The sequence below is a fragment of the Oncorhynchus gorbuscha genome, linkage group LG03, assembly GCF_021184085.1.
Source record: "Oncorhynchus gorbuscha isolate QuinsamMale2020 ecotype Even-year linkage group LG03, OgorEven_v1.0, whole genome shotgun sequence".
Taxonomy (NCBI): Eukaryota; Metazoa; Chordata; class Actinopteri; order Salmoniformes; family Salmonidae; genus Oncorhynchus; species Oncorhynchus gorbuscha.
The window spans coordinates 36,770,908-36,793,518 of NC_060175.1; the positions used below are offsets into that span (position 1 = coordinate 36,770,908).

General features: G+C 42.8%; 2 protein-coding genes across 2 annotated transcripts; both read left to right on the top strand.

Annotated features, from left to right (window-relative positions):
- The first annotated feature begins 431 nt into the window (after positions 1-431).
- Positions 432-4,108, top strand: LOC124019934 (MICOS complex subunit Mic10-like). Its single transcript, XM_046335380.1, has 4 exons — positions 432-545; positions 3,478-3,525; positions 3,654-3,763; positions 3,886-4,108. The coding sequence occupies exons 1-4, from the start codon at positions 485-487 to the stop codon at positions 3,892-3,894; spliced, it is 228 nt and encodes a 75-aa protein (XP_046191336.1). The 5' UTR covers positions 432-484; the 3' UTR covers positions 3,895-4,108.
- Positions 4,109-8,303: 4,195 nt separating this feature from the next.
- Positions 8,304-19,392, top strand: LOC124031326 (neuroblastoma suppressor of tumorigenicity 1-like). Its single transcript, XM_046342419.1, has 4 exons — positions 8,304-8,621; positions 12,714-12,894; positions 13,320-13,431; positions 18,551-19,392. The coding sequence occupies exons 2-4, from the start codon at positions 12,722-12,724 to the stop codon at positions 18,824-18,826; spliced, it is 561 nt and encodes a 186-aa protein (XP_046198375.1). The 5' UTR covers positions 8,304-8,621; positions 12,714-12,721; the 3' UTR covers positions 18,827-19,392.
- Positions 19,393-22,611: the final 3,219 nt, after the last annotated feature.

Sequence of the window (22,611 nt, forward strand, 5' to 3'; positions counted from 1 at the left end):
TGCTGCTGCCATGCTGTGTTGCTACCATGATGTTGTCATGTTGTGTTGCTACCATGATGTTGTCATGTTGTGTTGCTACCATGGTGTGTTGTCATGTGTTGCTGTAATGTTATGCTGTTGTCTTCGGTCTCTTTTTATGTAGTGTTGTCTCTCTCGTCATAATGTGTGTTTTTTCCTATATTTTATTTTTAATCCCAGCCTCCATCCCCGCAGGAGGCCTTTTGCCTTTTTATAGGCCGCCATTGTAAATAAGAATTTGTTCTTTAACTGACTTGCCCACTTAAATAAAGGGATGTGACTGAAGGAGTTTTTGTTATATACCCTGTACAGTAGGTGGCGTCAATACACCAATAGTTGTAATCTGCCATAAACTTTAAAGATGCAGAAGAAGAAGAAGACGAGGAAGAAGCGTGACGTAAGGATCACATGACCCAAATCTCGCGGTTTTTGAAGATTTTTCGTCTGACGGGTAGCAGCTTAAGACATGGCCGAGGAACAAGGACGGAAGTGGGACCGATGCCTAGCTGATAGCGCTGTAAAGTTAGGTAAATATCTATATTTTGAAAAATGCATCTATTGAGAAATTTATTCCTAACAGCGTACAACTTAAAACACGGCGGTGTAAGCTGGGGACTAGGTGCATGATCTTAGTAAGGCCACCTCTGTCATCACATGGTGTGGGCCGTATAACGTTGCCCGGTGAGGTCAATTGGCATTTCAAACCAAAAGCTAATTAACATAGTTATATTTTTTGGGCTGAGTGATTTGTTGTAGAAATTATATTATAGGCTATTGTGTTGCGGAAGCGGACCCAAACATTTTCCTTCGCAGGTCCTCGGTTTTTTATTATTCTGCGTCAAGTCCTTGAAACACTCAGATCTCGTGCCCTTCACGCCCTAATGTAAGCCTTTGCTACAATGTTTCTATGACAGAACTGTTAATGCTATAACTGATATAATGTCATGCAGTAAAATGTTACCAGAATCCCTAACTGTCCCTAATCCCTAACCGCAATGCAGGTCACAGGGAACTAACTGGTGTGTTCATTACACATATTTAGTTGAAAATCGTTTTGCCTGTTGCAAAACGAGTAGGAACAGATACATTTAACTCAAAATGGGAAACGTTTTGCTGCAAAAACAAGAGCTTCTGTTCAGGTAGATCTCTCCCCATTTCGTTCTGTTTGCTCTGTTTGCTTCCGTTTCGTTTTTAAATGGGTTCTCTTGCAAGACCTAATAAATACACCCCTGATAGAGGGTCTTGGATGTGTGTCTGTCATTGCCCCGAGCCACCGTCCATTCTCATCATGAACTTCACTCCACTGTGCCACTGATGCAAGTACCAAGCAACATCCATAGACCTCTTGGAAACATTCCACATGGCTTATGTTGTGCTGCTGACAGGATACCTATAGCTCATCAATGCATCTGTTAACAATTTCATCCCATCATTTACCCTGGCCTAGCCTGGTCTCATCCTCTTTCATGTTAGAGAGAGATCTTCAGAGAGAGACCTAGGCACAGTATTGGCTATAGACAGACAGTGTTGTTGTGTATTGCCTTGATTAAATCTAAGCGATACTGAGACTTGCATATGACATTGATTCCTCTAGTCTTGATAGCTTAATATGATTAAACAAACTATACAGTAATGATGCACCTGAACTGTATGCTCTTTATCAAGCCCATCTGGAGCTTCTTCGATCAAAACATAACCAGTGTCATTGGAATACCCACATTACTATGAGTACATGAACCAAGCTTTAATTATCTTCTATGTAGTTATGTCATTTACATTGACATTTTAGTCATTTAGCAGAGCGACTTACAGTAGTGCTCGATACTTTTGATACTTTTTCATTCTGGTCCCCTGTGGGAATCCAACCCCCAACCCTGGCAATGCAAGCACCATGCTCTACCAACTGAGCCACATGGACCCCTGTCATGTCTGTCATGTGCTGATATATGATGTGTGATGAGGATGAATAAACTTACAGTTAATGTAAACTGTTACTACACTTTACAGAAAGATCAGTGCAGACAGTATAGTTGCACTAGCCTGATCCCTGGCCTATGTTGTCTAAATGTTACTTTACTATTACACTTGCTGGTTCGTGTTGGGGATAAAACGTTTTAATCGTGCATGTGGAGTGTGACGGTAGAGTCCAATATCCATAATAATGTCCAAGAACATGTCACACATTCTGATGTTGAACTGATGATAATAAGGCACCCTTTCCAACCACAATATCTGGGGAAATTAGAGGCCATTTGAGTAGTGCTTTTCCTCGGAGGGATTTTAATTCTCATTCTTTGTAACCAAGGAATTTGGCCATGGTCTTGGAATGTCAGCTAGCTTTGCAGCAACTAGCCATGAGAACCTCCTAATTTCCAGGTTTTAGATTTTGATCACACTGTGTGGCTAGAGATCCATAACTGTAAATCTGTTGCAGATCTGGCTTCATATTTGGCCAACTTCACTGCATTTCGGCAACTATCACAGGAAGGGGGAGGAGGAGAAATGGAGGGATTAAGAGGGGGAGTGGGGTTAAAGAGACAAGCTGAGTCTGTAAATCATACATCTTGGACTGGAAAGAGGGGGAGGGGTGAAGAGGAGCATGATTTTATGTTTGTCAGCAGCAATAAAGATGTGGGATGTCGTTTTTTGTGGTCTTGTTTGACATGTGTAAGTTGTGTAATCCTGGCGGAGGGAGCAGCGTCTGAGTGCTCTGGCAACGGCGCACCGTCATGCTGCATAGCTCTCTGAATCCAATTAAGAAGTGGAGGGGCCCAAACTGTTGTTTTTATGTGTTTCTGCGATGGCTGGCCCAGAGCTGGGTGGGGCGAGGCCCATAGCGAGGTGAAGCTAAGAACACAAACACATTCCTCCTCCTGAAGCTCCCCTCTGGTCCACACTTACTTGGTCTGTCTGTGTGGTGCCTGATCAGTTTGTCTGTCCACCTCCTAGTCATGGAGATCACATCAACCCACTTGGACCCTTAGCTTGACCAGATTGGACCCTCACTCTCCCTTACATACACATCCCAGATCTCTAGATCACACTGCCTGTCCTCTATCCCCCCATCTCTCCTCCCTCTTTGTGTCTGTCCTTCATCAGCACTAGCTCCTCCTACCCCCAGACATCTCCTCTCCCTTTTCACTCCATTTCCATTTTTTTCTTTCCAATTAAGTTCATTTTCACATGCATTTCCTCGTCTTCTTCCGCTTTCTCTCTCTAATGAACCATGTCCGGCTGACAGGTGCTGTTAACCAGCTCTGGGGTTAGGGGCCATGTTGCCCATCCCCCCCCAACTTGTTAGAGAAGTTTTAATTTGGAGCACACCAGGTAATTCCGTACCTGTGTGTATGTGTGCATCACCCCAATACTTAATCATAGGGTGTGCTGCTGAGTTGGTTTTTGTCTGTTCTTCTGTCGAAGTTTATGCATCTCGCTCTCTTTCTCTCTCCCTCGCTGTAGCCACCGGCCTTGGTGTGGGGATTGTGTTTTCAGTTCTCTTCTTCAAACGTGAGTATTGCCTCAGACAGCAGGGAACAGTCATAGTAATTAGTGCTTTTTAATAACACTGACCATGTGTTGATCTTTGTGGGAGTTATGGTTTGTTTATTAAAGTGAATTGTCCATCCCATCTTCAGGGCGCACATGGCCAGTGGTGTTTGGCTTGGGTGTGGGGCTGGGCATGGGCTACTCCAACTGTCAGCAGGACTTCAGGTCACCTTACCTGCTCCATGGCCACATGGTGAAGGTGAGCAAATCACACACGTCATGACCAAGGTCGATGCCATTAAGTTTGAAACACAGTATCCCATCTTTTGTCCTCATCAATAATTGCACATAATACAATTACTGTTATTTTTTGTCTTTCAGGAACAGTAGAAGACTGATGAGTTGGCTGATGTAGAAGTTGCTGTCTCGTCCTCATTATTTTGGACGGAACTCTGTCTCCCTGCCACCCAATGTAATTACTGTGTGAGTCTCAGGGCAGTCGATATGTATATATTTAATAAAACAGTATTGAAGAATTTGACAGAAATATCCTAAGTTACTTTTGTCATCTGTGTCAATAAAGTATTTGAGTGCTCACAAATAACATCTGTATTTTGAAATTACTTTGGCAAGCTTGGTGTGGGAGGGAGAGAGCAGGGGGGAATTTAAGTATTTTGTGTCTTAATGAGTAGGAGAGTTAAACTCATTTACATTTACATTTAAGTCATTTAGCAGACGCTCTTATCCAGAGCGACTTACAAATTGGTGCATTCACCTTATGCTTTATCTTGGCCAGGTCGCAGTTGCAAATGAGAACTTGTTCTCAACTAGCCTACCTGGTTAAATAAAGGTGAAAAAAAATAAATAAAAAAGACCTTACAGTGAAATGCCGAATACAACACGTGTAGTAGACCTTACAGTGAAATGCTGAATACAACAGGTGTAGTAGACCTTACAGTGAAATGCTGAATACAACAGGTGTAGTAGACCTTACAGTGAAATGCTGAATACAACAGGTGTAGTAGACCTTACAGTGAAATGCTGAATACAACAGGTGTAGTAGACCTTACAGTGAAATGCTGAATACAACAGGTGTAGTAGACCTTACAATGAAATGCTGAATACAACACGTGTAGACCTTACAGGGAAATGCTTACTTACAAGCCCCTAACCAACAATGCTTTAAGAAGTTAAGAAAAATAAGTGTTATGTAAAAAATAGATAAGTAAAAAAATAAAATAAATGTAATAGCAGCAGTAAAATAACAATAGCGAGACTATATACAGGGGGTACCGGTACAGAGTCAATGTGGAGGCTATATACAGGGGGTACCGGTACAGAGTCAATGTGGAGGCTATATACAGGGGGTACCGGTACAGAGTCAATGTGGAGGCTATATACAGGGGGTACTGGTACAGAGTCAATGTGGAGGCTATATACAGGGGGTACCGGTACAGAATCAATGTGGAGGCTATATACAGGGGGTACCGGTACAGAGTCAATGTGGAGGCTATATACAGGGGGTACCGGTACAGAATCAATGTGGAGGCTATATACAGGGGGTACCGGTACAGAGTCAATGTGGAGGCTATATACAGGGGGTACCGGTACCGGCTCAGGACCTCAGACTTGGGAGAAGGTTCCCCATCCAACAGGACAACGACCCTAAGCACACAGACAAGACAACACAAGAGTGGCTTCGGGACAAGTCTCTGAATGTCCTTGAGTGGCCCAGCCAGAGCCTGGACCTGAACCCAATCGAACATCGCTGGAGAGACGGGCAGAATGGGAGCCAGCTTCAGCACCTGTAGCCCTCAAGGGAAGCAGGGGAAAAAAGATGGCTAAAGAAAATGAAGCCATGTATGATGGAGGGGGGGTGATCATGGATTTTGTATCTATGATGTGCAGCATTACAACTAATTAGCACTATCATTCATATCAGGGTGCAACTTTCATTGGGGATGGGGGGACATGACAAGGAAACGATGTGCTTTAGGGTCATACGGACGCCTCCGAGCGGTCGGGTAGGCTTTTTTGAGTGTATCTGGCTGAAAAATAATAATAATAATGTCCCCCCCACACTTCTAAAACCAAAGTTGCACCATTGAATAGTAGCTATTGTGCATTGCTACCATCTAGCACTACCACAAATAGTTTCAGTGGAGAAACTGTAGGACATGTTACCAATATTGCACTGGCAAGAAGGGCGATATACATTGTTCCAGGTGAAAGTCTTATCTGCAACGCCATGCAGTCTGACCTCATATGGGAGTGTTTGGGAGGCTGGCGATGGCAGAGAACTTGTGTACGTGCATGTGTGTGTTGACAGTGATTGTGTAGGTGGTGCTGCATGGAGAAGGATCATGCCTGCTTGTGTGTCTTTAGTGAGCAAACTTCTATACTTGTGTGTTCATTGCCAGCACTGTGTGTATGTGTCTGTAAGTGTGTTTTGTGAGTGTGTTTGTCCAGCCCCCTGGAGCAGCAGAATTTGTGGAATGTTCTAGAATGTCAGTGCTGGACTGAAGCTCAGCTCTTATTACTAACAGGTGAGTACTGCACCGTGCACGTCTGAAAACACACACACACACACACATTGTTCCACACACACAGATAGCAAGAAGCACGTTCACACTTTCACTTCAAGGCACTTATTCAAACACACATTCATACACGTGTACAAACTCACATGCTCCCTCATGAGCTTAAACTATACACATTACATACAGCACACATCCAGATATGCCCAGGAATACATATACAATCTCAAACACATACTGTATTTATACCACATAATCAATTTAAAAATCACATTCACGCGTATCTCTCCATAATAGATACAATACGTTCTTCAACAGTCGTGTGTGTATATAAACATTATTTCACACAGACACTCTTACACACACATACATGTAAACACTCACGCATGCATTCTGCAAAGCATTCGTCAAAAAGTAAGGAGTATATGTTGACATGTTTTATTTAACTAGGCAAGTCAGTTAAGAATAAAGTCTTATTTACAATGACGGCCTCCTGCGGGGAAAGGGGCTTAAAGAAAATAGGACAAAACACACATCACGACGAGAGACAACACTACGTAAATAGAGACCTAAGATGCCAACACAGCATGGTAGCAACACCACATGACAACATAGTAGCAACACAACATGGTACAAACATTATTATCTACAAAAAAAAGGTTCCTCTATTTCACTCTTCCCCTGCCTATCAAAGTATTGTCTTCAAGTGAAGCGCAGAACACTGGTACGGGTGCTTGTGGATATCATCCAAGCTGCACACCTGTGGAGGGAAGAGGGGGGTTGATTTCTAGGACATAAGAGTGTACCTGTCTGTGCCTGTCTGCCAGATTCTCCAGAAGACAGTCATAATCACTAATAACCTTGCCACTAATCAGAAAACACAGCTGGTTCAGATATCATACACGTCAGCATCATAATTACAACAATTTTCCATCAGATGTGGTCTGTTCTGCTGCCAGAAGAGGGAGGTCAGAGAGGTGCCAGGCCAGCATGCAGAGTTTATTTGAGGATAACAGAGTACCGTCATGGTAGGATGAGGGACTGCAGTGGCCATTGAGCAAATTTCTGTTAGAAATGATCATTGAGAAGCAACATTCCTCCATTATGCAAAATAACCACTGGAAGTCTGGGACACTGACTGACTGCTGAAGAGGTGCACAGCTCACGAGGCACTAAAGAGTCTGCTGGTTTTCATTACTTTCTGGCACTTACTTGCTCACTAGATTTATTGGAGGGTCCATTCATGGTTTCCAACGTGTTCTTCAGTGGCTTATTCAAAGATTGGGACAAAACCCAAACACTGGCCCTGCCTACGGTATATATCCACTTCCACCGAGGCGTAATATGTAATATATGCCATTTAGCAGACGCTTTTATCCAAAGCGACTTACAGTCATGTATGCATACATTCTACGTATGGGTGGTCCCGGGATCGAACCCACTACCCTGGCGTTACAAGCGCCATGCTCTACCAACTGAGCTACAGAAGGACCACTTCATGTGGTTCTTTATAGGTATTCCACTCACTTAAGAACAGCCACTGTGAACTGACACCAGTGATGCCTGTGTCACTATTTACAACATTTTACTATATGCTTATAAAAATGTTACTTTCAGGAAGTTTAGAAGTCAAATAACAAAAACACCTTTTCGGAGAGAAAACAATGAGATCTGATAGAAGGTGCATATGAGTAAAACCATTTGTTCACAGAACATATGGTCAGGATATAATAATAATAATAATATATGCCATTTAGCAGACGCTTTTATCCAAAGCGACTTACAGTCATGTGTGCATACATTCTACGTATGGGTGGTATGCCTATGCCTATGCAGTGTTGTATGACCTGAAATTTGCTGAAACACTGATAAATTCAGACCTGCCAAACTCATTCACCCCCCCCCCCCCCCCGTTCTCCGTCGTCTAAAAACACAGCGGGACTCCTGTCCGGAGGCACAGCCTCGCCTATACCCAAATCCAGCGCCTATACCCAAATCCTAGCGCCTATACCCAAATCCAGCGCCTATACCCAAATCCTAGCGCCTATACCCAAATCCTAGCGCCTATATCCAAATCCAGCGCCTATACCCAAATCCTAGCGCCTATACCCAAATCCTAGCGCCTATACCCAAATCCAGCGACTAAAGAAAAGGCGAGAACTTGGAACGTACAGCTTCACGGAAAAGACTTAGCCTCCCGTTTTTGGAGAGAAGAGGTGTAAACAGACTCATAAGGGAAGGGATAGAGCACGGAGGGGAGGGACCCAGTATGCTGATGGACTTAGAGACCGATAGGGTTTCTAATGCGCACTGTCTTCTCACTCCTCTCCATATCTGTCCGTCTCTCACTGGCGGAAGATGTAATTGTTTTCTAGGACTAGGAATTATATCAAGGGTGAATCTTTGCCTCAGCTGAAAGCAGTTATATTTTCAATTTCCAATGATCAACTAGAGCGTATCCTCCATCGTCTCTCCGGTCTCCTGCGGGACGGATGGCAAGAGAGGGTTGGGAGAGACGGGTGTTGAAGCTCTAGTGAAGGGTCTCAGCAGAATATTGCTGCATTTTGGTGGTTCCCAACGGTAAGTAAACATTTTTTTTAAATAACAGTCTATCCAGACACAAAGTTCACATTTTTTATGCTTTTCTCAGTCTCGTAGAGTTGCCAAAATTGTACAACAAAATGTCACGTTGCAAACAGGGCCGTAGCTACATAGGTCCGAACCTCTGACATTTTTTTGAGTAAAAATAAAATACTACAATACATAAGGTGCAATTTCGAAACATGGTTGTGCATCGGCAGTTTTCCTCTTGTTTTATGTCACTGACAGTCATTCAATTAGCCCGTGTCAGTTCAACATTTTTAGATTGGTAAATTAGTCTAGTTTAGTCTAGCCAGCTATCTGAACTTGTAGTATGCCTAATCACGTGCCCAGTGGCCCTGACCTCCAGGGGGGCCCCATTGATTTTGTTAGTCACTCTCACTTATGGCATAAGTCAAAATGTGTAGAATTGCAGGAAATTGGCTTTAAAACTGCAAAACGTTCTCGCCACCCCTTTGTAAATTGTGTAGAATTGCAGGAAATTAGCTGTAAAACTGCAAAAACAACACAAATTGGTAAAGCAAATGTACTTGTTTACCTTTTGTTAATAAAATAAATTTTCTGCTAACAGATATGTAGGTATGAAATTATAGTTTTTATTCCCTTGCTGAGTTAATAGGTTAATGGGTAGTGGCTAATTGTATAGCTAATAGACTACATGTTTGTAGATCGACTGAGGTGACCAATATGCTAATTTCTGGGTAAATTTTTGCTTGTTTTTTGCTGTTCTCCAAATGTAATTTTAGAGTTTTTAAATTGTGTAGAAATGCAGTAAAATGAGCTTCAACTTTCCTTTTTATGTATTGGATGAGGAAAGGGGGAACCCTTCACTCCGGACCTCACTAAAACTCAGACCCTGGCTAGAACCCTGGTTGCAAACTGCCTTCATTGAGAGCTGTAATTTGTCCTTCCTTTTGACAAGCACATTGTAATCGTTTCCTGTGGTTCTGTTCTGTGGAACTGTCTGATGATTATCATTTGCTGGATTTAATTAGCCTATTTGTCAGTTATTTTGCTATACACTGTAGCCAAGTTCTTAGAAGTGTGGTTAAGCATAATACATATCTTATGAACTGATTATAAACTAGGCCCTTAGAGTCAAAAGGTTTATTCCTTTAAGTGATTAGACCTATAAAGGCAAATATTTCTATATTAGTGCCAAAAAAGAGCTGGAATGCATGAAATAGCCCATCTGTAGAATTAGCACTTATTAAAATTTTCCACAGCTTCTTGTGCGCATTTCTTCTTGTCATGCCCTCTCTCCCCAATCGCCTCTCACGCTCTCTGTTTTACAGCCACAGGGCATTTGGTCGTTGGACAGCGATATCGAATCCTTCAGGAATGTTATTTGCCTGAAGGCACAGCAAAATGCCCTCAAAGGTGACACATAAAACGACATGGAAAGGTTTGCAGCCAAAATGTTGTGACCAAACAATGTTATAAGAAACAAAATATAATTTTTTTGTAGAAGTTGGTAAGATGACGAAACCGACCTACGCAGCTTTAAAATGAACTAGAGATAAGTTTTTGTGGACATAGTTTATTTGAGTAAAGAGGTATTAAGCAGACATCTCCCTCTCTCCCACCTCTACCCCTTGGTCTCTCTGTCTTCTACTCTCTGCTGGGCCACTTTGAACCAAGTGGGCTAAAGTGCCTAGTGAAAGTCTACACACTCCTTGCACAGTTGTTACATTTTGCTGCCATAATAAATCTAAAAAATAATTACAATACATTTTTTCCTACTGATCTACATAATCTGCTACACATTTTAAATTGTCAAAGAAAATTATAGAACACTTTCTAAATTAATAATATATAAAACAACAAAAATGTCTTGATTGTGTATGTCTTCACACCCCAGAGTCAATAGTTGGTGGAATCACCTTTGGCTGCAATTACAGCGGTACATCATTTTTAATAAGATTTTACCAATTCTGTACAACTCTTAAGGCAATATACACTGAGTGTACAAAACATTATGAACACCTTCCTAATATTGATTTGCACCCCCTTTCCCCCCCAGAACAGCCTAATTTCATTTGGGAATGGACTCCACAAGGTGTCGAAAGAGTTCCACAGAGATGCTGGCCCCTGTTGACTCCAATGCTTCCCGCAGTTGTGTCAAGTTGGCTGGATGGGTGGTGGACCATTTGGGTGGTGGACCATTCTTGATACACATGGGAAACTGTTGAGTGTGAAAAACCCAGCAGCGTTATAGTTCTTGAGGTTTAAAAATATTTCTTTAACCTGTCTTCTCCCCTTCATCTATGCTGATTTGAAGAGGATTTAACAAGTGACATAAATAAGGGAACATAGCTTTCACCTCGATTCACCTGGATAGTCTATGTCATGGAAAGAGCAGGTGTTTTGTCAGTATTGTTTGTACACAGTACAAATCCAGTGGTGGAAAAAGTACTCAATTGTCATACTGGAGTATAAGTAAAGATACCTTAAAAGAACATTACTTCAGTAAATGTGAAAGTTACTCAGTAAAATTTTGCTGTCCTGCCTGAGCATTCGAAATGTAACAAGTACTTTTGAGTGGCAGGCGAAGTCTATGGGTGTAAAACGTACATATTTTCTTTAGGAATGTAGTGGAGTAAAAGTTGTCAAAAATATAAATAGTAAAGTACCAATACCTCAAAAAACAACATATGTAGTACTTCAAAGTACTTTTACTTAGTTATTTTACACCAGTACATCTATCCATTGTTTTTGTCAAATTTGTTCAATCTCAGTAAATTTGGTTGGGATTCATGGACAGCAATATTGATTTTCAAGCAGATTTAAGTCAGGACTGAGACTGGACCCCTCATGAACACTCAACTCCTCTTGGAAAGCCAGTGTTCTATACCTTTTCTTTGAATTTCTTTGACTGTAGATCAGTAGGAAGTAAATCTAATGTCCCTTTTTACATTCAATTTTAAGCCAGCCAAATGTGACAACTGTGCAAGGGGTGTGTAGACTTTCACCAGGCAATCCTTCACTATTGTTCTTCTTCACAGGCAATGCCAGAGCCAATTCGGCCATGTGAGCATTGTGCAGATGATTACCGTGTTTAAATGGATGAGTGAAGAAGAGGATACAGAACAGAATGCTGCAAAACTGCATCAGGATTTATTAATTAAAGCTATGCATATACAGTGGGGCAAAAAAGTAATTAGGCAGCCAAGAATGCTGAGTTGCATCCAAAGAACACCATACCTACTGTGAAGCATGGGGGTGGAAACATCATGCTTTGGGGTTGTTTTTCTGCAAAGGGACCAGGACGACTGATCTGTGTAAAGGAAGAATGAATGGGGCCATGTATCGTGAGATTTTGAGTGAAAACCTCCTTCCATCAGCAAGGGTATTGAAGATGAAATGTGGCTGGATCTTTCAGCATGACAATGATGCCAAACACACCGCCCGGGCAATGAAGGAGGGGCTTCGTATGAAGCATTTCAAGGTCCTGGAGTGGCCTAGCCAGTCTCCAGATCTCAACCCCATAGAAAATCTTTGGAGGGAGTTGAAAGTCTGTGTTGCCCAGCAACAGCCCCAAAATATCACCGCTCTAGAGATCTGCATGGAGGAATGGGCCAAAATACCAGCAACAGTGTGTGAAAACCTTGTGAAGACTTACAGAAAACGTTTGACCTCTGTCATTGCCAACAATGGGTATATAACAAAGTATTGAGATAAACTTTTGTTATTGACCAAATACTTATTTTCCACCATAATTTGCAAATAAATTCATTAAAAATCCTACAATGTGATTTTCTTGATTTTTTCTCTTCTCATTTTGTCTGTCATAGTTTAAGTGTACCTATGATGAAAATTACAGGCCTCTCTCATCTTTTTAAGTGGGAGAACTTGCACAATTGGTGGCTGACTAAATACTGTTTTGCCCCACTGTACCTAGATGTGTCCCCCCCAAATCATGGCACATATTTTATAATTTGGTTTCTTGTGCAAAAACAGCCTGCTATTTCAATTATTTTTAAAGACATAACAATAGGCTAGGCATATGTAACTGAACTAACATAAATCATTTCAGGTGGTTATAACAATAAATGTTTTATGCTCCTTAAGGTGCAATCATGTGGCAAAGAATTGTGATTTGCTGTGCTCTGCTTGAGCTCTGTTCGGCGGCACCGCCCGCTCACATCAACCGTCTGGCCCTGTTCCCTGACAAGAGTGCTTGGTGCGAGGCCAAGAACATCACACAGATAGTCGGGCACACTGGCTGCCAGCCTCGCTCTATCCAAAACAGGTCAGTATGGAACACACACACACACACACACACACACACACACACACACACACACACACACACACACACACACACACACACACACACACACACACACACACACACACACACACACACACACACACACACACACACACACACACACACACACACCTCTCCCTCTATACCACACATGCAGAGGAATTTCATACTATTTTCAAGAGTGTGACTGACTCACTTTAATAATGAAAACTAGGAATGAAGTTTGACTTTGAATGGCCAAATTATCCAAATAGCACTATAATTTGAATGTACATGGGTCACCTCCAAACAGAATCAAAGCAGCCATAAAATATACACATACTGTATATAAGCTGAATGGTGACATCTTTCCTCCCTCACCCCCCCCCATCTCTCTTTCCTCCCTCTCTCTCCTATCATCTCAGGGCGTGTCTGGGGCAGTGCTTCAGCTACAGCGTCCCAAACACCTTCCCTCAGTCTACTGAGTCCCTTGTGCACTGTGATTCCTGCATGCCTGCACAGACACAGTGGGAAGTGGTAGGTTCGCGCACACACACACAAACCCCAGATAATGTAACACAACTCTTTCAATATAAACACATGACCACAACTAGGGCTGTGGTGGTCACGTAATTTCCTCAGCCGGTGATTGTCAAACAAATAACTGTCGTGATTGTCCATTAACATAAACACATTTAGCATCTCTTGGCTTCCACACACCTACAAGCCACTGATGTAGTAGACCTTTGTAACATCTGCATTTTAAAAAGTTTAAAAAATCCATGTTATATAGCCTACATCATCACAATAAATCTGTTATTTATTTTAGACATCGTCTAAAGAAAAATGTAGTCTATTTCAGAAGAACAGAATAGCATACTATGAGCTGTCCTTATGTTAAGTCCTGATCTGGCTATGACATATGGCTGTGGGCTACACTAGTTCATTTAGCAGACAAGATTAGCTTAGAATTTCATGGCATTATTAAAGTATGAAGAATACAATTGAATAAAATAGAAAAGGATATTTTCTCCAAAGGATTTGAGGGAGTTCGCAAATGCAGCTATTCTGTGTTGAGCGTTAATAATGAAACAGGCACTCCTATATGCTTAATTTAGATTTATTTATGTAACGAGTTGTTCTACAAACTTTGGGCTATATTTAAAAAAAATACATTGTAAGGCTGCATGATGCAACACACTTTGTCATCACAATTTGAGAAGCACTTGATAATTCCTCGAATTTCCCGGCAGGATCCCCTTAGTATGGCCATAATGCACCCTAAAGAAATCCAGGCAGCCTATCTCCCTAAATGCTGACCATTCCGAAGCACCTCTCATCTCTCTCACACCGCTCTCCATCACACGATCAGGTCTTTTTCACAGGCTACAAGTGAAGACAGACAAATTGGGGACGCAACTGCGCACGTCTTTATCCAATTCCGAGGTGCATGTTGAAGATATTGGAACAACTGTCCACATTTACTTTCATCAGCCAACAATATGAGTAGTCCTAATGAACAGCAAAAGCACTAGTCTATGTCAATCTACTATCCCCCATTGTACAAAAGTTGACCTATTTGCCTGCAGCATACCACCCTGCATACCACTGCTGGCTTGCTTCTGAAGCTAAGCAGGGTTGGTCCTGGTCAGTCCCTGGATGGGAGACCAGATGCTGCTGGAAGTGGTGTTGGAGGGCCAGTATGAGGCACTCTTTCCTCTGGTCTAAAAAAAATATCCCAATGCCCCAGGGCAGTGCCCTGTGTAGGGTGTGTTGTCTTTCGGATGGGACGTTAAAAGGGTGTCCTGACTTTCTGAGGTCATTAAAGATCCCATGGCACTTATCATAAGAATAGGGGTGTTAACCCCGGTGCCCTGGCTAAATTCCCAATCTGGCCCTCAAACCATCACGGTCACCTAATAATCCTTATTGCTTCTTGACACACTGCCCGCTTAACCCGGAAGCCAGCCGCACCATTGTGTCGGCGAAAACACAGTACAACTGGCAATGCTTTTGCGTGCATGCACCTGGCCGCCACAAGGAGTCGCTAGAGTGTGATGGGACAAGGACATTCCAGCCTGCCAAACCCTCACCTAACCCGAACGACGAGGGGTCAATTGTGCGTTGGCTCATGGGTTTCCCGGTCACAGCTGGCTGTGACACAGCCCGAGATCGAACCCGGATCTGTAGTGATGCCTCAAGCACTGTGGTGCCTTAGACCGCTGCGTCCCTTGGGAGGCCCCATAAAGGTGCATTTTATGGTGAAAATTATATTTCCCAAACTTGAAACTCACGCGCTGCATGCCAGTTAGGCTCTACACCCGTCGTAAAGCGGATTCATGTTCTTAATTTTAAGAAGTTATTTGGCCACTTTAGTTGTGATACAAACCTTATCAAAACATGTATGCCAATGTGCTAGGCTACATGAGGTGTGTGACTATGATTAGAAAAAAGTCACCAAAAAAAGGCATTGTTTATTATGCTGAGCATCATTCACAAGTAATAATAAATATATATTTTTATTTCACCTTTATTTAACCAGGTAGGCTAGTTGAGAACAGGTTCTCATTTGCAACTGCGACCTGGCCAAGATAAAGCATAGCAGTGTGAACAGACAACACAGAGTTACACATGGAGTAAACAATTAACAAGTCAATAACACAGTAGAGAAAAAAAGGGGAGTCTATATACAATGTGTGCAAAAGGCATGAGGAGGTAGGCGAATAATTACAATATTGTAGATTAACACTGGAGTGATAAATGATCAGATGATCATGTACAGGTAGAGATATTGGTGTGCAAAGGAGCAGGAAAGTAAATAAATAAAAACTGTGGGGATGAGGTAGGTGAAAATGGGTGGGCTATTTACCAATAGATTATGTACAGCTGCAGCGATCGGTTAGTTGCTCAGATAGCTGATGTTTGAAGTTGGTGAGGGAGATAAAAGTCTCCAACTTCAGCGATTTTTGCAATTCGTTCCAGTCACAGACAGCAGAGTACTGGAACGAAAGGCGGCCGAATGAGGTGTTGGCTTTAGGGATGATCAATGAGATACACCTGCTGGAGCGCGTGCTACGGATGGGTGTTGCCATCGTGACCAGTGAGCTGAGATAAGGCGGGGCATCTGTAGATGGCCTGGAGCCAGTGGGTCTGGCGACGAATATGTAGCGAGGGCCAGCCGACTAGAGCATACAAGTCGCAGTGGTGGGTAGTATAAGGTGCTTTAGTGACAAAACGGATGGCACTGTGATAAACTGCATCCAGTATGCTGAGAAGAGTGTTGGAAGCAATTTCTTAGATGACATCGCCAAAGTCGAGGATCGGTAGGATAGTCAGTTTTACTAGGGTAAGCTTGCCAGCGTGAGTGAAGGAGGCTTTGTTGCGGAATAGAAAGCCGACTCTTGATTTGATTTTCGATTGGAGATGTTTGATATGGGTCTGGAAGGAGAGTTTGCAGTCTAGCCAGACACCTAGTTACTTATGGGTGTCCACATATTCAAGGTCGGAACCATCCAGTGTGGTGATGCTAGTCGGGCAAGCGGGTGCAGGCAGCGATCGGTTGAAAAGCATGCATTTGGTTTTACTAGCGTTTAAGAGCAGTTGGAGGCCAAGGAAGGAGTGTTGTATGTCATTGAAGCTCGATTGGAGGTTAGATAGCACAGTGTCCAATGACGGGCCGAAAGTGTACAGAATGGTGTCGTCTGCGTAGAGGTGGATCAGGGAATCGCCCGCAGCAAGAGCAACATCATTGATATACACAGAGAAAAGAGTCGGCCTGAGAATTGAACCCTGTGGCACCCCCATAGAGACTGCCAGAGGACCGGACAACATGCCCTCCGATTTGACACACTGAACTCTGTCTGCAAAGTAATTGGTGAACCAGGCAAGGCAATCATCCGAAAAACCGAGGCTACTGAGTCTGCCGATAAGCTTTTATGCTCATAACAATCCAGAAAAAGTGCATTCCATTATCAAAGAGAGACCTTAGACAGCAGGATGTGTGGCTCAAAAGAGTCAGAATCATAGTAATAATGAATGTATCACAAGTATTCACAAGTGATAGGCTAATATTGTCACCCATCAGACTATTCTTGATTTAATCTTGTCTTTACATATGCTAAGTAATATATGTCTGAAATTAATTTTGATTTAGAATGGAAACAGGGGCAGGGGAAAAAATACATGTTGTCTATGCACTTAAATGAATGGAGGACGCTTTTCCTGTGGTCCATTTTCATGCCAGCCAGGTAGGCTGTACTCCTGTTGTAAAGTAAAGGAATGTGCTTAATATTAGCAAAGTTGAGAAATAAATTTAGTAGGCCTAGCCTATAGAAGGCTGTTGGGATCCTCCTCTTTTTATTGGAGGCCATCACTCTGCTTTCTCGCGCTATTTCATAGAAATGTAGAAATGTTGCACAACATGAGCTCATGTGCTCTCATGAATTGTTTGATTCGATTTTCGATTATATTTGAAATTATGTCAGAGTGATTAGAGGGACAATAGAGTGCTGAGTACCAGGCAGTTAGCAAGCTTGGTAGGCTACTAATGACCGTCAGCAGCATCAGAGCTTGGAGAAGCCTAATTACCGTGACTAAACAGTCATGTGGAACTTGACTGTCGTCATGACTAGTGACTGCCGGTCTGGTGGTAATACTGTCACCGCAACAGACCTAACCACAACCCCAGTAGCCTACAGAAACACACAAACACATTAACACAAACACAATTGATCCTGCATTTAATTAATCTGAGGTTTCCCTTGTCCTCTGTCTTTAATGGGCCTGTCTGTCTAGTAGCCAGGGATTCCAGAGCCCTGGAACAACAAATTCCCTGTGTTGAGGTGTATGTAGTTTGGAGAGCAGCCAGACAGGTAGGATAAGAGTGGGCCTGGGACCACAGGGGATGTGACTTCATGCCTCAAGAGAAAAAGCTTGATGTACATGTTATATACTGTATACAATATTGAAAAATAAATGGAAGCAGACTCATGTGCCTTACCAACCCCGTTGTTGATACATTAATTATTACTATGATTCTGACTCTTTTGAGCCACACATCCTGCTGTCTAAGGTCTCTCTTTGATAATGGAATGCACTTTTTCTGGATTGTTATATATTGGCTAAAAGCAGTTATGTTCCTCTGAGCATAAAAGCTTCTCAAGACTAATTTATTTTCATGGTCTCCATCCATAATGGTGCATTGTCAAATGATTTCAGATCCCACCTACTATTGTTGGTTTGGCAGCTGTGTCAAGCATGAATTCCTAAAAGCACAACATGACTCATGGATACATTGTTTGAAGATGGATACTGAGGCTTTGTCAGACTGTCCAGCAGTGCTTGTCCATTTTTTTATCCAGGCAAGTCAGTCAAGAACAAATTCTTATTTACAATGACGGCCTAGGAACAGTGGGTTATCAGCTTTGTTCAGAGGCAGAACAACAAGAGAGAGAGAGAGAGAGAGTGTGTGTAATGCATTGTACGTTGTGTGTGTAATACGTTGTGTGTGTAATGCATTGTGCATTGTGTGTGTAATGCATTGTACGTTTGTGTGTAATACGTTGTGTGTGTAATGCATTGTGCATTGTGTGTGTAATGCATTGTACGTTGTGTATGTGTGTAATGCATTGTACATTGTGTGTGTGTGTGTGTGTAGGTGACTCTAGAATGCCCGGGCATTGAGAACACTCCTCGTGTGGATAAACTGGTGGAGAGGATCCTCCACTGCAGCTGCCAGTCCTGCAGTAAGGAGGGAGCCCAGGAGGGGGCAGTGATGCAGCTCTACCTATCAGAGAGCGCCCAGGACCCTCCTTCCTTACCAGAGAGCCACCACGGCGGCTCACCCCCTCACTCCCACACAGACACACACTCTCAGCATGCTCACAAACACACAGAGCCACACCAGCACACACACACATCTGATGGAGGGTAGGTCGCTCGATCGCCGCTGACACTCCTCTCTCGCAGTTCCCGATTCTTCTCCCAAATCACTCCACAAGTTGTTTCTTATACACACAGTTACGGTATGATGCATTTTCCCTTCTTTTCGATTCAGCCACTGTTTCTTCATTCAGCACCTTTAAAGCACTTTGAAAATAAAACCTCACTTAACATGCCAATAAAAACTGCTTATAAAAGCACGCACACAGAAGCTCACTCATGCTGTACTCTTCACAAGACAACCATAGTATAAATTAGCGCATTTAAACTCACCAGTTTATAAATGGTTTGTCATCTAACTTCTCACGTAGGACAACGAATATCACAATCCTACACACACTCAGGCATGCACACTGACACAGCTATAGACCTTTGAAGCTGTAGACTTATTTCTGTTCATCTGGCGTGAATTTGTTTTTTAATCATAGAGCCACAGTACAAACTGTACAGTTTCTTGACTTAATGTCTCTCACTAAATTGCATTAGTATCTGACCTAAAGCTATATGTTCCAATTTGTGCTTCTCATACGAGAATAAAGCTCTTTTTGTTCAATCTTATCAATGAAGCTCTATCTGTAGTGATTTATTTAAGGCTTTTGTCTATTATTGTCATCATGTGGTGGGAAAATGATCTTGGACAAGTCAGCTGCCTATGTTCATATATAATAGATTTGATTATGCTTCTCTCTGCTGGTTTAAAGAGGTACTGCAGAGGGCAACTTGATAAAGATGCAGCAGCATCTGTGTTTTATTTAACTAGGCAAGTCAGTTAAGAACAAATTCTTATTTACAATGATGGGCTACCCCGGCCAAACCCTAACGATGCTGAGCCACTTGCGCCGCCCTACAGGTCTCTCAATCACGGCCGGTTGTGATACAGTCTGTAGTGACGCCTCTAGCACTGAAATACAGTGCCTTAGACCAATCGGGAGCTGTACTGGTGTGTATATCATTTCAAACTAAAAAGTTAAATGATCACAAGAAAGAAATGCAGCATTTGGATACAGAACACCATTATCCCAGAAACCTTAGACTCACTCCAATTTGAATACCTCCCCAACAGATCCACAGATGATGCAGTGTCTATTGCACTCCACACTGCCCTTTCCCACCTGGACAAAAGGAACACCTAAGTGAAAATGCTATTCATTGACTACAGCTCAGTGTTCAGCACCATAGTGCCCTCAAAGCTCATCACTAAGCTAAGGATCCTGAGGACTAAACACCTTCCTTTGCAACTGGGTCCTGGACTTCTTGACGGGCTGCCCCCAGGTGGTAAGGGTAGGTAACAACACATGCACCACGCTGATCCTCAACACAGGGGCCCCACAGGGGTGCGTGCTCAGCCTCCTCCTGTACTCCCTGTCCACTCATGACTGCACGGCCAGGCACGACTCCCAACACCATCATTAGATTTGCCGATGACACAACAGTGGTAGGCCTGATCACCGACAACAACGTGACAGCCTATAGGGAGGAGGTCAGAGACCTGGCCATGTGGTGCAGGACAACAATCTCTCCCTCAATGTGATCAAGACAAAGGAGATGATTGTGGACTACAGGAAAAAGAGGACCGAGCATGCCCCCATACTCATACACAGGGTTGCAGTGGAGCAGGTTGAGAGCTTCAAGTTCCTTGGTGTCCACATAACCAACAAACTAACATGGTCCAAGCACACCGAGACAGTCGAGGACACGACAAAACCTATTCCCCCTCAGGAGACTGAAAAGATTTGGCATGGGTCCTCAGATCCTCAAAAGGTTTTACAGCTGCACCATCGAGAGCATCTTGACTTGTTGTGTCACTGCCTGATAAGGCAACTGCTCTGCTGACCGCGAGGGTAGTGCAAATGGCCCAGTACATCACTGGGGCCAAGCTTCCTGCCATCCAGGACCTCTATACCAGGCAGTGTCAGAGGAAGGCCCGAAAAATTGTCAAAGACTCCAGCCACCCTAGTCATAGACTGTTCTCTCTGCTACCGCACGGCAAGCGGTACCGGAGCACCTAGTCCAGGTCCAAGAGGCTTCTAAACAGCTTCTACCCCCAAGCCATAGGACTCCTGAACATCTAGTAAAATGACCCAGACTATTTGCATTGCCCCCTCCATTCTCCACACCACTGACACTCTGTTGTCATCTATGCATAGTCACTTTAACAACTCTACCTACATGTACATACTACCTTAACTAACCGGTACCCCCGCATATTGACTCTGTACCGGCAACCCCCTGTATATATTGTTATTTTTTACTGCTGCTCTTTAATTACTTGTTACTTTTTATCTCTTATTCTTATCCGTATTTTTGGAAACTGCTCTGTTGGTTAGGGGCTTGTTTCACTATAAGGTCTACACCTGTCACATATTCGGCGCATGTGACTGATAAAATTAGATTTGATTTGATTCGAGAAGTGTTCGGATTTGAAAACAAGTTACAGAATTTTACATCTCTTTACATTGGTTACCTTTCAATCCCCAGTCCTAATCTCACCTATTTCAATGTACTAACACCATAGTGTTTCAGATTTTCACTCAAGTGCAGAGGTTAAGGCTGTGCGTGTTATAATCCTAACTGTGGACTATAGATTTGAGGGTTTTGGCCATGTTTGCATCGTCACTACTCTCTGCCTACTGCAGTCACAATGGACATGTTGTTCTCTAATAGAAACCCTTGGCTAGTAAGTAACATACAGATCAAACACACAGAGAGGACTTTCCCCCCATTTTAACCAATACTAAACGGCAGGCATTAAAACTACAAAACACACACACACACACACACACACACACACACACACACACACACACACACACACACACACACACACACACACACACACACACACACACACACACACACACACACACACACACACACACACACACACACACACACACACACCAATAATGCATTCATGTACATCATCAATGATCTGTTTTCGCATTTTCAAATGTAAAGTATTGTAATGTAAATGAATGTAAATTCCCACTCCTTTTTCTCCACCAGCTAAGTGCTTTATTATCTGAGTTTGAGATCATATGGACAATGTTCCTGTTTCTACCTTTATGAAGGTTAACTCTCATCTGATAATTCCATCACTGAGTGATTTTGACCTATAAAGCCACTAAAATAGAAATCTTCCCAATGAGATGTCATGGCAACCCAGAGTGGCGTGTTGTCGATAGATGGAGTTGGTTAGAGTGACTAAAAGCCTGAGGAAGAAGGAGTTCAGAGAGAGAGTGAGTACAGCTTGAGCTCGTCCATTAGTGCAGCTCTCTGGTCTGTCTGTTGGTAGAGCTCAATAGAGTTTAATATACAGATATTGAAGGGGATCAGTGGGGTGTCTGAGGTCAGGGACAGACAGAGATTACATTGACCAGAGATATCTATTCCTGGCTGATATTAAGTTACAGTAAATTATGGCTGCTTTGTATTACAAGAAAAAGGAATGATTAAACACCGGTGACTGTGTGTTTTGACTTGAAACTGTTCAAACCATTCACGAATAAGCATGATTTGGTAACGAACAAAAAAGACCAACCATGTTTGAAACCATAACCAAACAGACCAGCAGATGTCAGTATGACTGCATTGAGAAGTTGTCCTGAGTATCAGTGGGAGAGGACTACACAGGGTGGTTTTTCCAGTAAAAGGTCCTGCACCAGAGAGAGAGAGAGAATACTCCAGGGAGAGTTTTCTATTCATCATTTGTCAACCATGTCATACCATCAGTTTAACCTAGTCCCCAGCTGGGCCCGGCCCAGTCCTACAGACAGC

Bases quoted from the DNA above. Each gene is read 5' to 3' on its own strand.
- LOC124019934 (XM_046335380.1), top strand. From the start codon at position 485: ATGGCCGAGGAACAAGGACGGAAGTGGGACCGATGCCTAGCTGATAGC. The intron at 546-3,477 runs GTAAATATCTAT...CCCTCGCTGTAG, and splicing joins TGATAGCGCTGTAAAGTTAG to CCACCGGCCTTGGTGTGGGG. The intron at 3,526-3,653 runs GTGAGTATTGCC...TCCCATCTTCAG, and splicing joins TTCAGTTCTCTTCTTCAAAC to GGCGCACATGGCCAGTGGTG.
- LOC124031326 (XM_046342419.1), top strand. From the start codon at position 12,722: ATGTGGCAAAGAATTGTGATTTGCTGTGCTCTGCTTGAGCTCTGTTCG. The intron at 12,895-13,319 runs GTCAGTATGGAA...CTATCATCTCAG, and splicing joins CCTCGCTCTATCCAAAACAG to GGCGTGTCTGGGGCAGTGCT. The intron at 13,432-18,550 runs GTAGGTTCGCGC...GTGTGTGTGTAG, and splicing joins CACAGACACAGTGGGAAGTG to GTGACTCTAGAATGCCCGGG.